Raw genomic sequence first — 22,417 nt, 5'->3', positions numbered from 1 at the left:
GCAACTTATGATATTTCAAGAGATGACTTTAGCCCTGTTTCTTTAAATAAAATCCCACAATATACAGCACTAATTTAATCAAACACAATTAGTACAAAATAAGGCATCGCTTTTAGAAGTCAGCACCAGAGGAGAGCTGGAAAGGCTGGCACAGACCCCTCCTGAGCAGCGAGGGCTGGCTGAGGTGCAGCTGCTGTGCTGGGGAGGAGGAGGATGGTGGCACGGGACAGTGCAGCTCTTTGGGAGGGACTGTTGTGGCTCCCAGCACAGGTGCAGCCTCAGCACCCATCGTGTGCGTGTGCGTCACACAGGAGGGGACACCACAGCAGGTTCACAGCTCTGCCACAACTCAAAAGCATGGCACAGCTAAACTCAAAGGACACAGTACTCAGTACCTTATCTTTTTATTTCCAGACCTGAATACTGCTGAAATGCTATTTTTTTTATTACTTTTTTTAACTTTGCAATTAAAAAGAAAATTAATGGAAGTCTTGTTGCCAGAGTAGCACTGGAACTGCCACAGAGCTGAATTTTAATTAACCCCCTTATGATTGTGCTGATTGGAATGAAACCTCTGAACAAAACCCAAAGTTTTCTAAAAACAGCTGTCACATTTCATGGCAAGAATTAAAAACCGAAAGCCTGACTCAGCCCTTGGCAGGGTGCAGCTCACCCTGTGTGTGCACAGAGCTCACGTGCCTGGCACTGCCGAGGGTCCCTGGAGCTGTGGGGCTCCCTGGGCACAGCCCTGCCCCTGGCCCCTGTGGAGGGGAGCCCCCTCTCCTCAGGGTGGGGCAGTGGGGTGCAAACACCACACAGGTCAGCCCGGCTGGTGGTGTGCATCTGAGTGGGAAGGGAATTGGGCCCTGACTAGCAAAAGGCTACCTGATTTTTCATTCGTAGCAGGATTGATTGCTACACAGTGTTTGAAAAAAACCTGATTTGTTCAGACTGTATACATATTTTTATATATTCCTATTTATATATATAATCTTTATAAACACACAATGAAAGAAAACCAAGGTCTCAGACTGGCAAGGAGAGCAGCGATTTTTTAGTTTTTTTTCCTTTTCTCTTTTTTTAATATTTATTCAAGCTTCCCTTCAGCAGCTTTGCCTTCATTGAGTATTATTAGGAGGCAAGTTGTAGATATTGTTATAGCACCAGAACTATATGAAGCTGAGTTTAACCCACAAAGCTGACTGGTAAAAGTCCAGCCCCACGTAAATGTGTTTGGTCAGAAGCAGCATAGGCAAATATTCCCTCTCCCCTCTCTTTCCAGACAGTACATGGCACTAAGCTGCTTGCTTCACAGCTGTGAAACTGCCCCCCACCCCAGTCCCTTCAACTTGGTAATGATGATTATTTTTAACATCTTCAGGATCTTAGGCATGAGAGCTTACAGCAACTAAAAAGAAGGAAACAAAGGAGTAGTGCAGTTCTCATCATCGTCAAAAGAAAAACAATAAAAAGGTCACTTGGGTTGCCTGCACCCAGGTTCAAGATTGCTCCAAGTGTCTTGTTCTTGCAGCTCTTAATACTGAGATCCCAGCCCAGGAAGGTGTTCTTTTCATCAGTCCGTGATCAGGGCTCTTGCCAAGAGGAAACAGCTTCTGCCTGAGGGAGATCACAGCGTGGACTCCAGCGAGGAATCCAGGATGTCGTCGTGGTGGCTGTTGCTGTTGGAGTCGCTGTCGTAGCTCTGGGGACTGGAGTAGTTGGCTGCCTCCTGGAGTCGCATCAGCATGTTCATCTGCAGGGCCAAGGAAGGAAAGGGAGGAATGAGCAGGGGCAGCAACACTGAGACTCAGAACAGAGGGACTGACTGATTTACTGGGATTTCCCTAGAAACAAGGCAAAGGGAAGAGCTCTGCTGCTCAGGAACGGGAGCTTACCAGAGGATCTCCCTCGGCGTCACTCACTGGAACCTGCTTGCTGGCGGAGCCCTCCCGGGACACGGAGTAGCCGTCGAAGCCCACGTCCTCGGGCCTGAGCTGCAGCAGGGGGGGCCACTCGTGGTGCTGGGGGCTGGCTGCCCAGGGGTACGTGTCCATGACCCACTTGGCAGGGTCCTCCCAGGGCGCTCTCCTCCCGTACAGCTGAAAGGGCACAAAGCCGTGTCAGGCGTTCCAACCGTCTCAGCCACTGCTGCCCGACCACCACGAACGTGCCACGGTTCCTGTGCTGCAGCAAGCACTTGGCAAGCAGGACTGAATGTGAGAGTTCCCCTTCCCTAAACACACACCAGGCCCTTTGCCATGGCACTGCTTTGGAAGGAGCCGAGCACCTTCTCTAAGACTGCAGTGCCCTTCCTTCTCTTGGCACCAGCTGCAGGAAGAAATGCCTGAACATTACGTCACCTAATTCAGTCAGCTTAAACAACCTCAGCACACTAAAGAAGCCTCAGTGCTGACATCTGGGTTGCACTGGGAGCTGCCTTACAAACTGCCATCCATGGAATGTGGAGGAGGAAACGTGAGATCTGTCACCAGGCAAGAATGGTGGATGTCAAGGCATAAAGTTTTCCATAGATTTTTTTTGTGTTCAACCAAGGAAAAGCACCAGCAGCATTTGTCCATGCTCAGGTTGCTAAGTAGGCAAGCTCTGCTTCAAAAACTTTTTTCTGGATGGAACGGACTGCACTGCTGAATAATCCCAACGTATCCTCCCTGTTCTATTTTATTTGTCTTAGCTAGACAGCACATTCATTTGAATGCTTCATGACTTCCAAAAGCATAAATACAACTACAAGTGTCTTTGAAACATTTATTTCCACTTTATAAATATCACCATCAACATCCTTCAGCAACTGCTGCTTGTCTCTGACATTTTGTCACTGTCCCCTTCCTGTAAAAACAAAGGCCTAGCAAAGAAATTCCCCAGTTCTCAGATGGATCTAGGACTATCTCACTTTCCTCAATGCTATTTCTCCATGGTATGTTTTTTGTGGGTTTAGATTCTGCATGCACAAAGCACTGAAGTGCTGTGAGGCAGGAGGCTCCAGCAGATGGTGCCAGGCAATCTGAAGCAGACCCTTCATCCCTCAGCCCTGCTACTTTACCTTCCCTGCAGCTGCAAGGTGGGGCCAGCCAGATTTCCCACTTCAACCTTGTTCTCAAATTTACAACGATACATGTCATTTGCATCATTAAGTGGTGAGGACTTTGTATTTTTCACATCTTTTCTCCTGCAAAACTCTGAGTGGATCTGAGCTCAGGAGAGAGAAATGCCTCACCAACCACGGCAACCAGGTCTGTCCACCCCTCCCAGGGGCACATTGTCCAGGGAGCAAGTCTTGGGACAAGGATGGAACAGGTTGCTCCACAAAGCACAACAGAAAAATCACTGGAGTATGAGTGACAGTGCAGGAAGCCACAGGGACTCTGTGTCCTCTTTCTGCTGGTGCTGCATTCTGTACTGATACACCAAGCAGGAAGAACTTGGGTTTTATACAACCTTCCTATTTCCACATCCCTGTTTTGAAGAACAAAACAAGCCAGCTCCCATGGGAGCAATTATTGTAAGGATTCATTTGGTTTGTTTGTATTTGACCCAAAATAATTCTCTAAATTAGAAACAGAAACATAAAAATAGCTGAGAGCAGATGCACAGAGATCAGAGCAAAATTAGGAGTCCACCTTTCCTTTCTGGAAGGCAATTTCAGGAAAGAAGATGTGCTCAGAGGAGTCTTTGTGGGGTGAGGAAAAGAAAACAGCTCCAGATGAAAGCCACCTTTCCAGCACTAGCTAGCTCATTAGCACCACTCTCTCCAAGTACTAAGGTGCATCTTCTTATCCATCAACCAAAGAAAAGAGAAATTATTTAAATAAGGATGAATTAGTGCAACTGGGGGAAATGGGGCTGAAGGTTATAAAGAATCTAAAGCACAGTGGGAAATTGAAGTCCTCACACCTGGAAAGAGGTACTGGGCAGAACAAGGAAGCAAAAGGATGGTTTTATCAATTACTCCCTCTCCACTTCCATTACTAATTTTTCAACGCTTTCCACAGGTATTGATCAATGACATGAGAGCTCCAAAACCCAGTACAAGGAGCCCATCATTACTGTGAGTATCAGCTCTCTCCATCTCAAGAGCAAGCAAAACCACCTGCTCTCCATTTTCTTGTTTTAGGTTGGAAGGATTCCTGGCTCCCATTACCTTCCTTTAAAACAAGTTCCATGTAAAATGGTTCTCCTGTTCTATTTCTAGCAAAGTTCCCCAGTGTGTTTGGTACTCCAGGACCTGTTGTTTTCCTTATGGCAAAGAGTCTACCACAATTGTCCCAAAAAGAATGAGGTCTCCAAGTACTGGCAAATTTCAAATGGCAGCTGCCCAAATTGTACCCAAAACTTGGAGAATTCATGTGTTTCACAATTTTTTAAGAAGCCATTAGTAAAAGATTAGTTCTAAACCGTATTTTCAAGTAGGTGCTGCTGGGCTTATTCTGTGAACAAAGAGCTGGTTATTAAGAAACCTCTTTTTTTCCCCTGTCTAAATGGCAAGTCTACAGCAATTCTCTGCTGAACCCTCCTCCTGATTCCAACACATTTCATAGTCATAGGGATACCAAAAACCATTCTAAATTGTCAGATTGTCTGTGTTTAGTAAGTGAGTCACAATCAACGATGATTTCACTTCATCCTCTGAAAGAATTAGGAAGGAATCTACTAAAAAAATCATCTTAAATACTGAGAAGTAAACAAAATGTCACTGATACTGCTCCTGCACACATTCTCTCTGTGCAAAGCTTTGTTCCTATGCTGAAAGATTTGATTTCCAAAGGAAAATCCTGTGTAACACAGTTCATGATGACAAGCCTATTTCTGTGATGCTCTGATAATTTGAAGGTGTGCTTTTGGAACTCAGTATTGAAAAGCATTTGTATATCTAACTCCCCCCACTGCAAACATCAGCAGTTTGGCAGCTAATCACTTCTTCCACTCTCTACTTCAAAAGTGCTTGAAGAGACTCATTCTGCCTGAAATTACTGACAACTCTGGTTACATTTGCATAGACATGCAGATAGTCAACATGCACGGCTGTATCTACAGAAAACGTTGCCACCACTGAGTTTTGCTGCCTTTTGAACAGATGCCATTCCAGAGCTATGATTTTCCCCTTTGCCTGCTCACCTGTAGCCCTTCTCTTACTGCCTCCAGAAGATATGGAATGATGGAGTAGTTCCACAAGTCAGTGAACCAAACTCTAGAACCATCTACATCTATTGGGCACGAAAGGAAGAGCCGCGGACCTGGAGAGGGAAATGCAGAGATTACACTCAAATCACAAGCACAGTAAGCATCAAAAATAGGGTGATGACATCTAAAAGCAGGGTTTTAAAGAAAGACTTTTTTACATGACACAGCACAAGGAAGTACACAAGGAAATAAAATACATACATTTACATATGCCTGGGCACAGTACTTACCAATAGTAACATCAGAGGAGCTGTGAGCCTCCAAGAATTTGTTCAGATGTTGCCAGACCTTGGGAATCCAATCAATAATCTTGACCAGCTCTGCATTCCTCATCCTGCCACTGATCTCTGTTTCAATCAGTTTTCTCCTCAGGAAGCGGCCGAGAAAGCCCTTGACTGGCTCCGTGTGGTTTGCACACAGCACCCATCTATGGCACAACACCAGAAATGCACTTTATTTCTCTTCCATGCTACTGAGGGTAACTATTCCTGACTACATTTCTCTTCTTATTTCCAGATTATCAGGATCAGAATGGGCTATTCCAGTCATACTTGTTTTTCAGCAAAATTTACTTTGGAATATTTCACTAGATGAGCCAATTTTTATTGTGCATTGTTTCAGCTCATTTCTCAATAACCTGCTTTGCCTAAATATTGTCTTACTGAAAATCTGGTAGAAAATCAAATATCTTAACAATTCTGGATAAAATAAAAGTTTCATGAACCCAGTTCCTTTAATGACAGCACCATAACCAAGCTGAACATGTCAGGGCAGCAACGAGGAACAAATGGCATTTCTCTCTCACATTGCTATTTCAGCTGATAAGAACAATTTCAAATGACTCAGTAGCCATTACTCCTCTGCCAGCCCACAAACATAAATGAGAAACATGAATAAACAGTACCTGAAATTATGGTGAAGTTGAAGATTAGGTGTGGAGGAGGTGGCTTGGTTCATTGTTCCAATAATATACGGACTATTGGGAGAAAAAAATCAAGCAAATCAAACTTGTGAACTTCAAAAAACAAGTTTTAAGTAAAACCTGAATATTAAAAAAAGTTACTCAAAACTCTTTTGTCAAAGAAGGTTTTGTAGTTACTTATCACCAAATTCTCTACTGAGATTCTGTGAACATCAAATTCTGGAAGTGAACCAGAAGTCCCAAAACAGCACCTTCCACCACAAATGGGGTTTTACTACTAATGGTCTACATCATGAAGCAAATGCTTACTTTTAAATTACTTATTTCAGAAAAATAGATAAGTCTTTGAAGGAAAAAGATCCCTCTGAAGCACTGTCCACAATATGGACAACCTGGTCATCTTCCTCCACATTACTAAATCAATGTAGACTTTGTTTTTGTGGGATTGGATTTTGCAGGAGCGTGCTCTGAGTACAGGATTAACATTTGCAATGTGTTCTGACACTGTTTCTTTACCATTTGTGGTACTTGCAGTTCAGGAGCCCATTAAAGATCTCTCCTAGGGAGCTAACATGGTGCAAATTATCCAAAATGATGACAAGAGGCATATCCACAGCATTATTTTCACTGTTGCACTGGTCTGCCAGGTTGGACAGGTACTGCCGGAGTTCCTGCATACCACATACAAAGAAAAGAAAAAAAAAAATCTTTTTTTTTTCTTCGCATTTCTTAAAAAAATCAATTAAGATAAATAAGCCTGGTAACAAAATCTAAAGCAAAAGAGTCTGACATCTAACAAATCACGTTTCTCATTAATGATTTCTCATTTTCTATGAGAAAACCCAAGGTATGGCTTTCTTTCTCTGTTGTAGGTTATGCTGAAGACTCAGACACTGTGCCAAAATCCTGTGTGAGATAAGAGCCTAAAGAGGGGTAATATTTTGTAATTTAGCTTGTGTTTTTAATTCATCAATGTCAGACCTAAGAGGTCTGAAATGTATTTTTGTTTCTTTTCAGGAACTTGATCAACTCTCCCCATTCCAAACCAAACTCTGCATTCCAGCTAGATTTGTTGTATCATCTTGCAACTGTTTTTCCATCAAAATACAGATGACAAAATTAATCTGGAACAAACCATCCCTCATCACAGGCCAAATCTGGACGCCTTCAGCAATGCTGGAATGAAGGATGAGCTTTTGGTGCTGCTGATGAGTGGTTGAAATGCTCTCAGCAGCTTTAAAGCATGTCTGAAATCATACCAGTGGCTTACAACCACAATTTCAACCATCCCTTTCCTCCAGAGGAAAATACGCCTAAGGCCATCAGATACTCAGATTTGTATTTTGTTCCTTTTCTTTAATCTAGATGATCACTGGAAGTATATTCATCCAAACCAGCAGCACATAAAAAGCAGAGCCACGCCTTACCTGCCCAGGAATGTGTGTGCACAACAGCCCCTCCAACCCAGCACACGATCACAGTGCTGATAGCTGCAGCTGCAGCACCTCCTGACTGCCTGCAGATGCATTTCAGGGCTCTGGGAGAGGTGCCCACATGCAATAGGGATTGCTTAAGTCTCTGGGAATTTTCTGCAGGTGTTCAGCTTCCTGGGCAATTCTCAGGCTCCTTAAACACTTGAAAGTCACGACACCTTTAGGTGTTTAAATACACACCTGCAAGCCTGCTGTTCCAGACCCATAATCAAGCGAATCTGAAAACCTTTGAGTATTGCTTCCTTCAGAACAAACATGATGCTTTGAAAGCGAAGCAGGGTTCAAAATGCCGGGCTAGGAAAGGTCTCGGTTTGCGCGCGCTCACCTTGCTGGATTTGTGGTCCACGTTGAAGGTGGCGATGATGCCCTCGGCCAGCTCCCTGCCCTCCCTGAGCACCATGTACTCGGACAGCCTGTTGGCCAGGTAGGTTTTGCCCGTGCCACTGGGGCCTGACAGGATGATCCTCCTGTGCTCCATCAGCAGGGACACGTAGCGCTGCAGGATGGCCTTGGGGATCAGCGACTCGAACACCAGCCCGTCCAGGCTGTTCTCACAGACACCTGCAGCAGGGACAGCCTCGCTCAGGGCACTGCCAGCTCTCCTCCAATGGACCCGAGCAAGCTGCTCTCCACCTCAGAGCTAAACCCCTTCCCCAGCCCAGTGTCCCTCATGGCTGAGAGAGGCACACATATGTCACAGACATCCTTTATGGAAAATCTGTTCCTCAGGATTTTTTTCTCCGGAGAAGCCGGGAGGCCTCAGGAACAAAATTATGATTAAACAATGATTATCTGCTGCTGTGGAATGCAACAGGTGCATCTGGGATTGGTCTCATGTGGCTGTTTCTAATTAATGGCCAATCACAGCTGGCTCAGACTCTCTGTCCGAGCCACAAGCCCTTGTTATTATTCCTTCCTTATTCTATTCTTAGCCAGCCTTCTGATGAAATCCTTTCTTCTGTTCTTTTAGGATAGTTTTAATATAATATATATAATAAAATAATAAATCAGCCTTGTGAAACATGGAGTCAGATCCTCGTCTCTTCCCTCATCCTGAGACCCCTGTGAGCACCACCACACACATAAAGCTGGACACAAGTGCAGGGCTGACCCCTGGCCTTAGCCTGGATCCCCCTCCAGCCTCTTTAAGCCTTCAGCTGCATCCCTGAGGCCCTTTGGGAGCTGCCATACCAAAGGATTCCAGGCTACACTTTTCACGCACAAGCCATCCATTTTACAGCATTTCACCATGCATTCACCCGGAATGTACCTGTTTACTTTTGGATCACTAGACAAAAAAAAAAAAAACTAACCCAGCTATCATCAACTCCCCCTACTTTCCCAAATGCTTGTAATTAAAGCCCTCCTCTGTATGCTGATAGTTATCTCCTCTAACAGAAAACTCGTACTGATAAGCATTTATGCCATGTCAGCAGTCACTTTAGGCAGAATTGGCTTAGGGAAAATACACAGTGCTTCAAAATAAACAGCAGGAAGGGAAGTTGGCAGATCACCCAGAGAAATGTTTGCACCTCAGTGGTTACTTGGAATATTAAATATTTATATAGGCAGCTTTATATCTCAAAGGTATATGTAAGTGATTTTCCATAAATTGATTAAACACATTTCTATTTTATTGAAAGGTGTTATCACTTGTGAACCTTCAAGGCACATGTCAAGTCAGTGCAAGTTAAATATAAACTCAAACTGCAGCTTTAAAGACACAGTTAGACCTTATGCAATATTTCAGTTAGGGTTTATGACTGGACAATGCATTTTATATAAGTAGAATATCCTGGGTTCATGTCAAGCCTCAGTAAATTATGTATTTCACAGGTTATTTTGTCTTCCTGCCCACTGCTTTGCTATACAAGGTAACCTGGTTTTTACACCAATATTCAAAAATCTGCTTTCAGTCAAATTTCAAAGTTGATCTGAAGAATGTTTGGCACTGCTCTCAAATACCATCTGTCTGCAGATTTCACGGGTCTAACTTTGAGCAAACTGATATATGTTCAAAATGCAGCAGTTGAGGGTTTTACCCCAAACTTAAGTTTCATAGCATAGTTTTCATAAAAAAGTTCTTCCCTGAGAAACGAAAGGAGAAACACAAATACTAAATTTTTATCAGTCTTACAGAATAAAATCAATGGGAATTCTAAAAACCATACATCTTGAGAAATCCGGATTTTACGGAGTTTCATAAAATTTGGGCTCCCTCCTTGCTGGTACTTAAGGAGGGACCCTTCAGTGAGACTAATCAAGCAAATGAGTCAAGATCTATTTTTTTTTTAATCCTGCATGAAGGAAATAATAACTATAGCTGTGACAAAGAGCCAATGAAATTTTGAGGCTTGACTCATTTGGAAAGCACTTTGCTGCTCAAACAGCTCCACTGCATCCTTTGTGATGTGAGGTCTCCTCCAGGACAACTGAAGATCTGTGTAATTTTCCCTAGAGTTACAGGCTGAAAACTTGCTGAAATTACAGGCTTAGCATGCCCCAAGTGCTGACTTTATCAAATAAAACAGCAGTAAGTGAATAAACGGTAAGAACAGGAAAAAGCAGCGCAATAAAAAATCTCCACTCTTTTGAGTTTCCTGACAGGTAAAACTGAACAGAGAGAAGCCCGGCAGGCAGGTCAGGAGCTCACCTTTGATGGTGACTGAGATGGTGTTGCTGTCCCCCACCAGGTAGCCGCAGGGCAGCAGCTCGGGGGTCTCGGCGCTGCTGGTGCGCCTGATTTCCCCGATGCTGTAGCCCACAACGCTGTCTGAGTTCAGCCCCAGCTGGCTCAAGGGATCCACGTGGATGATGTACTCCTGGGGGGGCAAAGGGACACGCGAGGTCAGGGCAGCAGACCCCACAGAATTGTCTGAGGCTCCGTGGAGGGCTGAGACTTAACGGTAGGAATTGCTGGGTCATGATGGGATAGAGAAATAAGCCCCTGTATTCTGTATTTTGGACCCCAGCTTATCTCTGTAACCCCATAGGTCACTTCCCCCTAACCCCTACTATTGGACAAGTTTGGATCCCTCTGTACCCTATAAAAAGGGGCTGGTTTATCCCATTTGGCAGAAGAAGAGCCATCACTGGGACCCTTCACAGACCCCTCCATAAACCATCGCTGTGGAATCACCAGGACCTTTTCTTCTCCTCTCTCGTGTCTGCTTCTCCCCCTAGCCCACAGGAGCCTTAGCAGGCAGGAGCTGGAGTCCTAAGAGAGCTGAGAATCACTGAAGAGCTGAAATCCCTGAGCTTGCTAAGGCAGCAGTGGCTACGAGCAGCCTGGCTGTTTGGGCACTCTGTCCCCAGGAGGGACTGAGCTCCCCGGCCAGGAGTGCCTTGCTCGGGGACAAAGCCAGCTCTGGGGCAGGGGACCTCAGCCAGGCAGCTCTGGGGCCTGCTCTCTGCTGGGACAGTGCCCAGTGCACACAGCTCAGCGAGCCTGGCACACCAGAACCCCTGGAGCCCACAGGTTTTGCAGCACTGACCTTGAACAGGCGCCTCACAACCCCGTCCAGCACGTCCCACTTGGTCTTCCCACTGACTCCGATGCAGCCTATGAGGAAGGAGCGGGGCCTGGAGTCCTGAAGGCACAGGGATAACTCTGTCAGACAAGTGTGGTTAATGGAATAAAGTGCTGGCTTCCCTGCCCCCTCCCCTTTTGCTTCTCAATGATGGGGCGTCCTTACTGCTCCATGTGGTGAATTCTGAAGGGAATATGGAACTCTTTACACATGATAAACGTTTTCTACAGTGTTGGAGTCACAAATCTAAACAATACTCAGGTGGCTGAGATGTTAAGTTAAAGGTATTTATTAATCAATTCATGAACAATTAAAAAATCTCTGAGAGGATTACCGTTTAGCAAAGAGACAGAAAGTCTCTTAGGAATATTCTAGACAGAAAAGTAGATGTCAAGTACATTCTTCCATGACTTCACAATCAAAGATGTTACATTTGCTAGGTTTATCCTATTTATTTTCAGAAATTCTGCTGTGGGCACAGAAACCTATATATATAGATAAACTATACATGGCTGTACTGTATACATGGCTCTAGTAATACAGAAAGAAACTTTATATTTATATTCCATATTTGATGTATCACAGAATTTTGCATTTTGTAAGGGATTTTAAAGGCAGATAATAGAAATCAGAATAAATACATTTTTTCTGTTTTTCTACACCTACATTCACTGTGAAACATTAACTGAAGAGAAAACAAATTTCTATCATAAGATTTGAAGTTTACTAAAACTTGTTGTGACTTCATTCAATCAGCAGCAGTTTTACTATTTATCCAGGGTTATAATAATTAATGTAAAATAAGTACTTAATGGAAAGAGCAGCTGAGTCCATTTTATTTCTGATCATTCAGATTTTTGCCCATCCCTCAGGAAGACATGAAGTTACTTCTTAAACACACTTTTACAGGTGCTCAAAAATGCGAGATAGCAAGGCCATTGCTTGTTAAGGACTGTGTAATGCATTTAAGCATGTTAAACACACGAGACAAGATGCAACTTTACATTATTTGCAATTTATTTGGGTATTTAGGATTCTTTCACATACTTGTGGATGGAAAACATCTGGAAGATGTCATTCTAAACAGGGCACTTGTGCCAGAGGGGACAACTTAAACTAGAATGATATGGTATAGATCTCCCAGTTTGGATTTGTCCAGTTCTTCCATAAGATTGGTGCTTCTGGCATTTTGGTCCCTCTCAGCAGCTCCAGGGAAGTGGAGGTAGCCAAGTTCCCTCTCTATCACCATCAACACACAAATGAACCATTTTCCTGAGAAAAACCTTGAAAGTCCTCTGCAAACCTGAGTTCCCTCACACATTCTGCAGTCACCTACATTGCAAAGCTGGGGACGAAACACAACTCACCTCCTTCCATTTCATCTCGTCCTGGAAGCTGACGACTATTTTGACGTGCCTGCCTCCCTCCTTGCGGGCAGAGCCATCTCCAGGGTCATCCAGGAGCATGTCTGTGGGCAGGAAACATCAGCAGCCTCACAGCTGGAGCTCACTCACAATGGGGACTGTTCTGGTTTACTGCAGTCAAACACAACACGCCTGGGCTTCACATGCCCCGAGGTAAAACACAGGAACCAGGCTGACTGCCTTCCCCGCCACATATCCCTCTCAAAAAGGGAAGGTCATTGAAAATTATTAGCCAGTTACTCTGTATTTTCCTTCCTATGATATATCCCCTGGCAAATGTGCACCATTAAATGGCTTTAAACAGGACTTTTCAGAGCTGAGGTCATAATTGGACACCTCTGACCGAGGGTGTAGCAGACCTACGATGATATTTAAAACAGGGCTCTGTGCCAGCTCGTGACATATTGCCACACCTCAGCTGTGAATAATCCTCACGCTCTCATTTTTCCATGGCTAACCAACCCAAGCCTTCCAAGTGCAGGATGAAACCTGCCCCAGCACCCCTCATTAAGCTCACCGAGACTGGTTGACTCCGTGAGGTTCAGGCTGTGTTGAGAGAGACCCACGGAGTGTCTGGGAGAGGAGGAGATGGAAACCTGAGACTGAGCCCTGCTGCAGCTGCCGTGGTTTTCAGACTTCAGCCGATCGTTCTCTGCTTTCAGCTTCTCAATCTCGCTCTGCAAGAGACAAGTCAAAGTGAAAACACAGTCATAAGACAGCAACATAAGAAACTTAAGAATAAATGGCAGTTTAGCAGAAAGGCTGTTTCCATCATGTTTTAATTAAGAGTTTTAATTATTAAAATGTCTGTTCTGTGAAACTCTTCAAAGTATCCTAAAATACCTCAGTATGCAGGAATTCACTAACACTGAAATGCAATGACCTCAAGGCAGAGAGGATGGAAACATCCTGGCCTGGATCAGGAATGGTGTGGCCAGCAGGAGAGGGAGGTCACTCTGCCCCTGTGCTGGGCACTGCTGAGGGCACACCTGGAGTGCTGTGCCCAGCTCTGGGCCCTCAGTTTGGGAGGGATGCTGAGATGCTCGAGCACATCCAGAGGAGGCAACAAGGCTGGAGAGGGGCTGGGAACACAAACCCTGTGAGGAACGTTTGAAGGAGCTGGGGCTGCTCAGCCTGGAGAAGAGGAACCTTAGAGGTGACCTTATTGCTCTCTGCACCTTCCTGAAGGGAGGCTGCAGACAGGTGGGGTCAGTCTCTGGCAGAACCAGCGGACACAGGCTCAAGCTCCAGCAGGGAAGGGATAGGTTGGATATTAGGAAAAAGTTTTTCACTGAAAGAATCATAAAATACTGGAATGCTCTTCCCAGGGAGGTGGTAGAACCACCATCTCTGGATGTGTTTAAAAAAAGCCTGGACACGGCACTTGGTGCTATAGTCTGGTTGAGTGCTAGGGCACAGGTTGGACTCTATGATCTTAGAGATCTATTCCAACCTCATTATTCTGTGATCCTGTGATTTTGACAGCCAACAAAATGCTGTCCCCAAAACCCCATCTTGGGGCTGGAACAGCCGCCGCTCAGGGCAGCGATGTCGGGCGTTCAAGCTGACTTCCAGGGAAGGTTTAACCCCAGCACAGGCTGCAGGACTGGGGGCTGCCCCTCACCTGCATCCTGTTCATGGCCTCGCGCAGCTGGTCCAGCTGGTGGGCAGAGCTGAGCGCCTCCAGGCGGATGTCGGTCAGCTTCATCTCCTTGTCGCGCAGCTCGTTGCGCAGCTGCAGCACCGTCTCGGCCTCGCTGTCCGTGCACTCCGAAATGCTGCACGACACCAACACACACACCTTCCTCTCCTGCTGCTGCTCCTCCGGCATTCAGCAGCACAGGAGGAGTTGCTTTTATTCTGCTCGAAGCAGGGTAGCAGTTCTGGCACAGTTTTGGCCTTCTGCTGCTTCTCCGGGATTTATTAGCAGTAGAGGACTCATTCTTTTTGTTCTGCTTGAAGCAGGTAGCAGTTTTGGCTTATTGAATTAAGTCAGATATTAAACAGGCCATGGAAATTTTAGAGTCTGATGAAACAAGGCTTAATTTTTTAATCAGCATCTGAAACAGAATTCTCTGAAATCACCTACTATTGGGTAGTCTTCATTTTTTTTTACAGTAGCTGCTATAAAGGAAAACTTCTAAAGCCAGAATCTAAATAAATTAAGGGGGTGCAGGCATTTAACAGCAGTTGGTTGGAGATTGATGAGTTCACAGACAGATTTAAAGCTCGCCAGGTGTGCACAGCTGGGTTTCCCCGAACTGCTCTGGAGGGCTTTGGAACTCTACACCTATTCAAGCATGATAAATTCCTCCTCGCTTTAAAGAATTTATGCTTAAAAAATTTTTGGTGGCATTTTTCTTCCTTCCACCCACAAAAAAAAACCAAAACCAAAATGGAGTGAGTAACAACATTTCAGCACATTTGTAACTGTATCTGTATAAAGATCAACCACACAGCTGCACGCTTCAAGGGACATTTTACCTAACATGTCTCTCCCTAAATCAGTTTCATGAGAGATGTTTTCCCCACCAACAAGCCAATAAGCCAAGGCACACCAGTTTTACTTGTGCTCTATGCTTTCCCCAGTTCACATATTTACTCTTTGTTCATGTTTATCATTTTGGCTTCCATAGCAAGGTGAGATGTACCCACACAGCATTTTGGCTGATGACAGATGGGATCATCATTTGACAATTTGCTGGGCTGAGAGCTGTAAAGCACAACTTGCTGTAGTCACCAGAAACACTCTGAGCTAGGCTCAGGAGACAGAGGAAGCTTTGAAACAAAAATCATGGGGGATTATCTCCCGCTACTGACATTTCATCACTGTTATACAGCTGGAAACTATTGCTATTGTTTTCACTTCTTCATGTGAAAACAAGTGCAGGGGAACTACTCCAATGCATTTGTTCTGAGATGAGGCTGGAAGCTCTGCACGACCTCCCAAGGCCAGGAGGCTGTCTGCTAATTACAGCTTTCACAGGACTGCCTGCTACAGCTTTCTGTATTTATTTATCCTGCTCAAGTGACAAAGCTACTGATGAAATTAACATAAAAGCTGCTTCACTAAATTTCCCATGTACACTCTAAAATGTGAGTTCACACTGAAAACAGCCTGGAAAGGGAATTGTTGAACTGTATTTCACAGGTGGCCACGGAAAGGACCAGGCACGGGTGGTTGGGAAGCTACAGAAGGAAGGAGTGGGTCATCTCCATCCACCAGGCACAAGCAGTCAGATGAGTTCACCTGCATCACTAACCCACAGTGTTTGATTTCCTTTCCTTTATCTGAATTTGTCAATAGAATTGGGAACTTATCACGGCAGATGAATACAGTATGTGCTGTGTTTAGACACGAGAAACCAAATCCCAGATTTGACCCGGTTTGTTTAATTAACAGCAAGAGATCCAATTAATTTGGCACCTCAAGGTCACCCTGGTTATAAATATCCTTGATACTCAGTACATTCTGCTGAGAGAGCAACCCAATGAAATATTTACACTTCAGTACTGATGCAATGATTTTTGGCTCCCTGGACACTAATGGAAAGGTACTGGGTTGGGAGTCAGCTCATGCATCTTTAAATCTCTGAACACATGAATTCAGCACTTCTGTCCTCTGCCTTTCCTCTCCCAATGCAGCAAGATGCTTTTCATGTTGTCTTCTGTGTAAAAATTACAAAAAAATCACTTACAGGGAATTGGAATGGGAAGCTCTCAGCAGCGGTGTTGACACAGTGGTGTTGTGGTGTGGTAGCTTTGGTGAGGAAGGTAAGGAGGAATCAGTCATCTCCTCAATGTCTGAATGAGAAGATGCTGACTTGGGAGATTTCTTTTTCCCAAAAGCTTGCTTGAAGGAGCTGCGTAACTGGAACAAAAACAAACGACCACAGCAGCAGGTCCATCATTAAGAGCGAAACCCGGCAAAAAAAGGGCAGAGTAAAAACTTTCAACATGCAAATACTCCAGGTGCTACAGCCATACTCACATACACAGTAACATGGGTGAAAAATAAAAAAAAAGCTTTTTTTCCTTAACTATTTTATCAGATTAATAAGGTCAATAGGAGTGGCTATGGGTGCTTCCTATTTTCAAGAGCTACATGACAGCAAGCTGTGTTGAGTGCAGCAAGCTTTGCCTGCAGCTGTGCTGGCACGGGCCCAGGCCAGGTTAATGGTGCTGGGGGGTTAGTGGTGTCAATGGGGGTTAGCTGTGCAGTTTAAAGAAGGTCCTCCTTACCTCGTTGACCTGCCGCGACAAGTGCAAGCAAAAGGAAGTGGGGAAGGAAAAAAGACATGTTTTAACAGATAAAGCCACCGATAAGGGAAGTTTTGGGTTTCTGAGACAAACACGACCAATGATTAACAAAGACAAACAGTTGCTTTAAAACCAGAACCCTGTATTTTCCAAAACCAGGTGTCTCAAACCACATACAGCCATTGTTTCGCATTACCTGAGGAAGACACCAGAGCCAAACTCTTTAACTATTTAAATTACATTTTCTCCTTAGCTCAGGCAGAGTGCTTTGGCTAAGAGCCAAGTTAATATGTATTTTTCCTTGCAGGAACAGGTACTTCACCACATGAAAAAACTGTAACTTCTCTACCTACCTGCAACTAAAATAACCTTTAGGAATGTGACTGCCATTTTCCAAACAAGAATTAATATTCAAATCATTATAAACTGCTGTGACCCCAAAGTTACAATTCAACAGGTAATGTTCAAGAAGCATTTGGACAACCTTCTTAGATATAGTTTCACTTTTAGGGAGCCCTAAAAGTTAAACCCCCATGGAAGCAAGGTCTGGACTTGATGATCCTCGTGGTTCCCCTTCCACTCAGGATTCTCCATGTACACCTTTAATGCCATTGCAAAATCTGCATACGTACACAGGCTGGCTTAATATGAGCTGAGAACAGTTTTTAAGCTAGACAAAGATTCCCACAATGAGAAATGCTGAAACTCTGATGTTTCAGCTCTGAATGGACATCTGCATTGCTTCCACACAGAACACAAAGAGCTTGGCTGAGAGCTCCCTCAGCACTGGTGGAATAAAGAATGTGTGAATCAGATTCAATTCACATATTCTTTGTTGTAGTGTTTTAATTTCCAATCTTCACAGCAATGATGCACTCAGTTTTAATAACAACACAAAAATACTGTCCTGTTTCTTCTACTTCATGAAAACTTTATTTACATAACTTTATAATGAAAAACATGTTCCCTCAATCTTCTTCAAAAATAGTTATCTGATGAGTGAGAAATGTGGGCTGATGTAAGACCATATCCACTAGGTTACAGTAACAAAAAATAGAAGCTAAACAAGAATTTAAAAGAGTGTTTATCTTAACCAAGGCTTAATGACTACAAAAGTTTTGTGTCACAAACTAAGGGTTGCTAGAAATTTACAAGCTACAGCAATTTACTTTGTCTATATACTAACGCACAGTACAAGAAGGATTTGGACAAGATGTTGTTTCCATTCTACTAAGTATTTAAGGGGCAGAGTGGAAATGCTTCTTCTGTGAAGCAGCTGGCAATACCAAGAGATACCACAATGAAACCTCTGAGATAAGAGAGAAATAAAAACAAGAACTTGTTCAGGAAGCTCTTTCTTACAGTTCAGGAGTTTCATCAACATTTCTGAGAGAATACTGAGCAAATAGCTTTTACCAGCTCTAACCACATTTTGCATCTCTACAGATTTGTCTGTACACCCAAGAGATCCAGGGAGATTTAAATCCAGTGGGAAGAAAGGGGTGGATTGTTTTACTGACTACAATAAAGGATCTAGGGACTTCAGTCCAGACTACAGTCAGACTAGGTCACTAAGGCAGTTATGGTCTAGTTGAAAATGGAGTTGAAGATAATGTACCTTTCCTCCAGTACAGGGTACCTTGTACACAGTACGTGATGAGCAAAGAGGGAAAAACGGGAAAGGACAGGTAAGTAATGCAAAAACTTCCAAAGGAGATGTCCATCACGAAAAATTTTTAAAGATACGTATTTTTTATATTATTCTTAGCAGTCCAAGTTAATTCTGGACAAAGAGTTCTTAAACTGTTTAATATGTTCGCTTATAAGAAAGCCCTACGAGATAAAAAAAAAGAAAACTCACAAGAATGATCTTCTCTTATGTTTGTTTTCCTTTAATGACATTTTCCTTAAGATGTCACATTTTCCTTAAGGGACTGGACACCCTATTGGCCAGACCTGATCTTTTACAGCTGTCAAGCTAAAATTCAATCCTAGGCAGAGTCAGCACAGGGATACACATCACTTACAACTCAGTAAAGCCTTCACAGGAGAGTTTACCCAGGATTTAAGCAGGGCACAGTCCTTGTGCTAACCTGCTGCACGAGGCAGGAAGGAGTTGCATTTCACTGTGCTGTCACAGACATCTTTTATGAAAATCCTTTCCTTAGGATTTTCTCTCCTGACAAGCTGAGAGGCCTCAGGAACAAAATGTGAACATTGATTATCTGCTGCTGTGGAATGCAACAGGTGCGTCTGTGATTCGCCCATGTTGGATGTTTGTAATTAATGGCCAATCACAGCTGGCTCAGACTCTCTGTCCAAGCCACAAGCCTTTGTTATCATTCCTTCTTTTTCTATTCTTAGCTAGCCTTCTGATGAAATCCTTTCTTCTATTCTTTTTAGTATAGTTTTAATGTAATATCTATCATAAAATAATAAATCAACCTTCTGAAACATGGAGTCAGATCCCCATCTCTTCCCTCATCCTCAGACCCCTGTGAACCCTGTCACACCGTGCATGTCCTGACAATTTCACAAAAACCTCACAGTCTCCTATGACCTACTCACCCAGTTCTTCCTCTTCTTTTTCTTGCTGTCGCTGTCGATGTTGCTGCCCACGCTGGAGTGGCTGGTGGCGCTGTTGATGCTGGACACGCTGTCGGAGGAGTGCTGCCTCCGGATGCGCAGCTCCGCGGGCTGGGCGGCTCCAGGGCCTGGGCAGCAATGCAGGCAGGCACAGTTAGCTAGGAAATGTCATCAATGGCCTCAATAATGCAATCCTGAAGCTGCATTTCGGGAAAGCAGCACTCTGACAAGCCCTCGTCCCAATGGATGGATTGTAGATTTCAAATCCTTGTTTCTTGTGATGACATTAAAATCGGAGATGCTTCAAACCTTTCCTTCAGCAATTTATGACAGTGTAAATTAGTGGGTTACTGTGGTCTCTGGGTAACTCTGATGGTTACATCAGCTATTACCCAGAGCACCGAGGTCTCACTGGAGAGCCCTGGAGCCTCTGCATGTGGTGCTTGTCTCTCACCTTTGCAGTTGAGCTCGGGTGTGTTGATGACTCCATTGATGGCAGCCTGAGCAGCAGCATTTTGTTTCTTCAGCAGTTCAATTGTCTTCCTTAACTCGTTCAGTTCCGAGTCCTTGAATAAGGGAAAAAAACATATGATAGTGCGCAGGAGAAGAACACCAAATAAGCTGCTTTTCCATCCAAGCTTTGATAGTTCATAGTGACTTTATGGAATATATATGTACAAGGAGGTGAAAATGAGGTTTGGGATGTCTGGGGAAGCACACCCTCAGCAGGGTGCAAAACAGCTTAGGTATTATGATACCAAAAACATGCATGTATTGTGTAATGCAGAAATAATGTCTATTCAAGCATACTGTCCAAAAACACAATGCTGCCAGTCTTGTAAGTATTCTTCTTGGTGTTTCTTTCAAACATGCCCATGTATGGATGCATTGGGATGAAATATATTACAGAAATATGCAATGCTGAAGACCTGTGTCCAAAGCAACAAGCAACAGGAACAACCTGATCAGTTGCCACAAAATCCCAGTGCAGAAAATTAGTGTTTTATACAAACTATTTTTCACATTTTACTCTGTCACCACAAATGAGGGAGCTAACTCAAATTGACTTATGTTTGTGACTTTTCCCCCCACACAACTACAGAAGGAGCATGGGCAACAATGCTGGAAACAGAAATTAGGGCTTGCAAATGCTTTTGGAGCTTGCCTTTTGCTCTGCTGTCATGGTCAGGCTCTGCAGCCGGATGGTCATGTTCCCCAGGCTCTGCTCAAACGCTGCCACCAGGTGAGCCTGAAATCAAACCACACAGGAGGAGTCAGTTCTCTTCCCCCAAGAAGGAGTATTTCTGCAGGGATTTAATCAGGCCACCCAGCGCAGGGCATTGTTTGTTGTGTAAATGGAGCAGAGAAAACAACACAGCTTAGAAAAGGGCAAATGAGTAGAGCGCACATTGTGGAAATGCTTGCCAGCAATAAAACAGTTTGTGTACAGAGAAGAGTCAGGCAGAAATTTCCCTCCAGCTAAATCAGTATTTTCCTTTGTGGATATTTAAGGCAAAAAGATGTTGGCAGCCACAGGGGTGGAGGGTCTCACTGTGTTCATCCCACCAGGGGAACAGATGCTTTGCCAGATGATGCACCTGCACCTAACTCCAAGACTTCTCCACTATCTGAGCACACCTTGCTTCCAGCCAAGGTCAGCTTGCTGCATATCATCCAAAATTCCTGCTGCTTGGCCAAGTGCACTCTTTTCCTTTCCCAAGGAAAGAAAAAAAAAAGTGCTTTTTTAGAAAAAGATTCTACATTCTTCTCCCAAGAAGCATGGAGAACACAGTGTCCATTACATGAAAGACATCAGTTAGGAACTGAAAATGACTGAGAAGCAAAAGGAAGGAAAAGTAGATTGGGAAGATGGAAAAGAATGTAAGAAACTGTATTTCTACAGCCATCACATGGCACTGTTTTATGGGTATTCATATGTATACATCACTGATCACAGGTGTATTTCAATATGTATTTGTCTCATTAGCCCTAATAATCTACACTAACCATTAAAAAATAGCTTCATTTATGTATTAAAAATAATTCTACATGCACAACGACAAGTAAAATGGTGAAATCTTTCCAAGCAGAAAGAGATATTTTCTCACCTAAAAAATACAGAATAGCAAAACCTTTCACAGAGCTATTCCAGACTCATTCAGCAGCAGCACACAGTTGACTTATCCTAAATAACTGTTCTCACATTCACAATGAAAACAAACATGAGCAGTACAATAACATGGGGATGTGCAGCTCTCATTCCCATCAGCCCCTATGAAAATAAGCAGAGCTGAGGCTGTGAGAAAATGGCAAAAAGTAATTCAAAACCTAACACTACACACGTAGGAAAATCTAAATATTTATTTTAAAAACACAGAGTGCACAGCTTCTGTTGGGGAGGATGAACAGGGAACAACAAAGCTGATATTCAGGGATCCTCAGCAATACTTCTCAAAAGCAAAAAATAAATGGGCAAGCAGGAGTGCATGGATTAGTAACAGATACAAACCCTTAATGCTTTGACCTGAGCCTTAAAAACCAGTTGCTCTTTCAAAACTGGATCTTGCAGTAATTCCTATCTTGAAATCATTCAGTGAGCTAAGGAAAAAAATGTAATCTTCATTTTCTATAGTGGGAGCAAAATGTTTTCAAATTCATGCTCTTGATAGCTTGAGAAGCACCAACAACTGCAGTGTCTATGCAAGGAAACTCAGGAAAAAACCTGTAAACTGAAGAGATTAATTTGAATTGTCAAAGTTTTAAGTGCCTTTTTTAAAAGGAATCATATCCAAAGGAAATGTCCAAGTGTCTTAACTAATAGCATTTATTAGTCTCAATCTTTTTTGGGAACAGACCTTGCCTTTTACATGGAAAAAGGATGTTCTCTGGAAAGAGGTGGCTAAAGACTGAAATTTAATACTGGGACAGTTATAGCAACATCTCTGCTGCCAATTTAGGGACAGATCAGGGAGATGAGGGGCAGCCTCAAGTCTAAGGAGTTTA

At 43.7% G+C, this 22,417-nt stretch overlaps 1 protein-coding gene across 3 annotated transcripts in view; it reads right to left on the bottom strand.

The window, feature by feature from the left end:
• Window positions 1-214: 214 nt before the first annotated feature.
• NAV2 (neuron navigator 2) overlaps window positions 215-22,417 on the bottom strand; it is a 369,470-nt gene continuing 347,267 nt past the window's right edge. For all 3 annotated transcript variants that reach the window (XM_054283739.1, XM_054283737.1, XM_054283738.1), the window contains 17 exons: window positions 20,580-20,663; window positions 19,869-19,980; window positions 19,397-19,542; window positions 16,811-16,819; window positions 16,267-16,439; window positions 14,193-14,346; window positions 13,086-13,245; window positions 12,512-12,612; window positions 11,109-11,204; window positions 10,268-10,436; window positions 7,940-8,175; window positions 6,638-6,792; window positions 6,104-6,175; window positions 5,430-5,626; window positions 5,134-5,252; window positions 1,896-2,099; window positions 215-1,753 (listed from right to left, as the gene is read on the bottom strand). In XM_054283739.1, the coding sequence (XP_054139714.1) occupies window positions 1,628-1,753; window positions 1,896-2,099; window positions 5,134-5,252; window positions 5,430-5,626; window positions 6,104-6,175; window positions 6,638-6,792; window positions 7,940-8,175; window positions 10,268-10,436; window positions 11,109-11,204; window positions 12,512-12,612; window positions 13,086-13,245; window positions 14,193-14,346; window positions 16,267-16,439; window positions 16,811-16,819; window positions 19,397-19,542; window positions 19,869-19,980; window positions 20,580-20,663 (2,313 nt within the window). In that variant the 3' untranslated portion in view covers window positions 215-1,627. The remainder of the gene's footprint in view (window positions 1,754-1,895; window positions 2,100-5,133; window positions 5,253-5,429; window positions 5,627-6,103; window positions 6,176-6,637; window positions 6,793-7,939; window positions 8,176-10,267; window positions 10,437-11,108; window positions 11,205-12,511; window positions 12,613-13,085; window positions 13,246-14,192; window positions 14,347-16,266; window positions 16,440-16,810; window positions 16,820-19,396; window positions 19,543-19,868; window positions 19,981-20,579; window positions 20,664-22,417) is intronic.

The sequence above is a fragment of the Melozone crissalis genome, unplaced genomic scaffold (genome assembly GCF_028551555.1).
Source record: "Melozone crissalis strain CALT ecotype California unplaced genomic scaffold, PUWL_Pcris_2 ptg000038l_1, whole genome shotgun sequence".
In the NCBI taxonomy this organism is placed as follows: Eukaryota; Metazoa; Chordata; class Aves; order Passeriformes; family Passerellidae; genus Melozone; species Melozone crissalis.
Note: the sequence above shows the minus strand (reverse complement) of the source record. Positions and strands in the feature narration are given on the sequence as shown.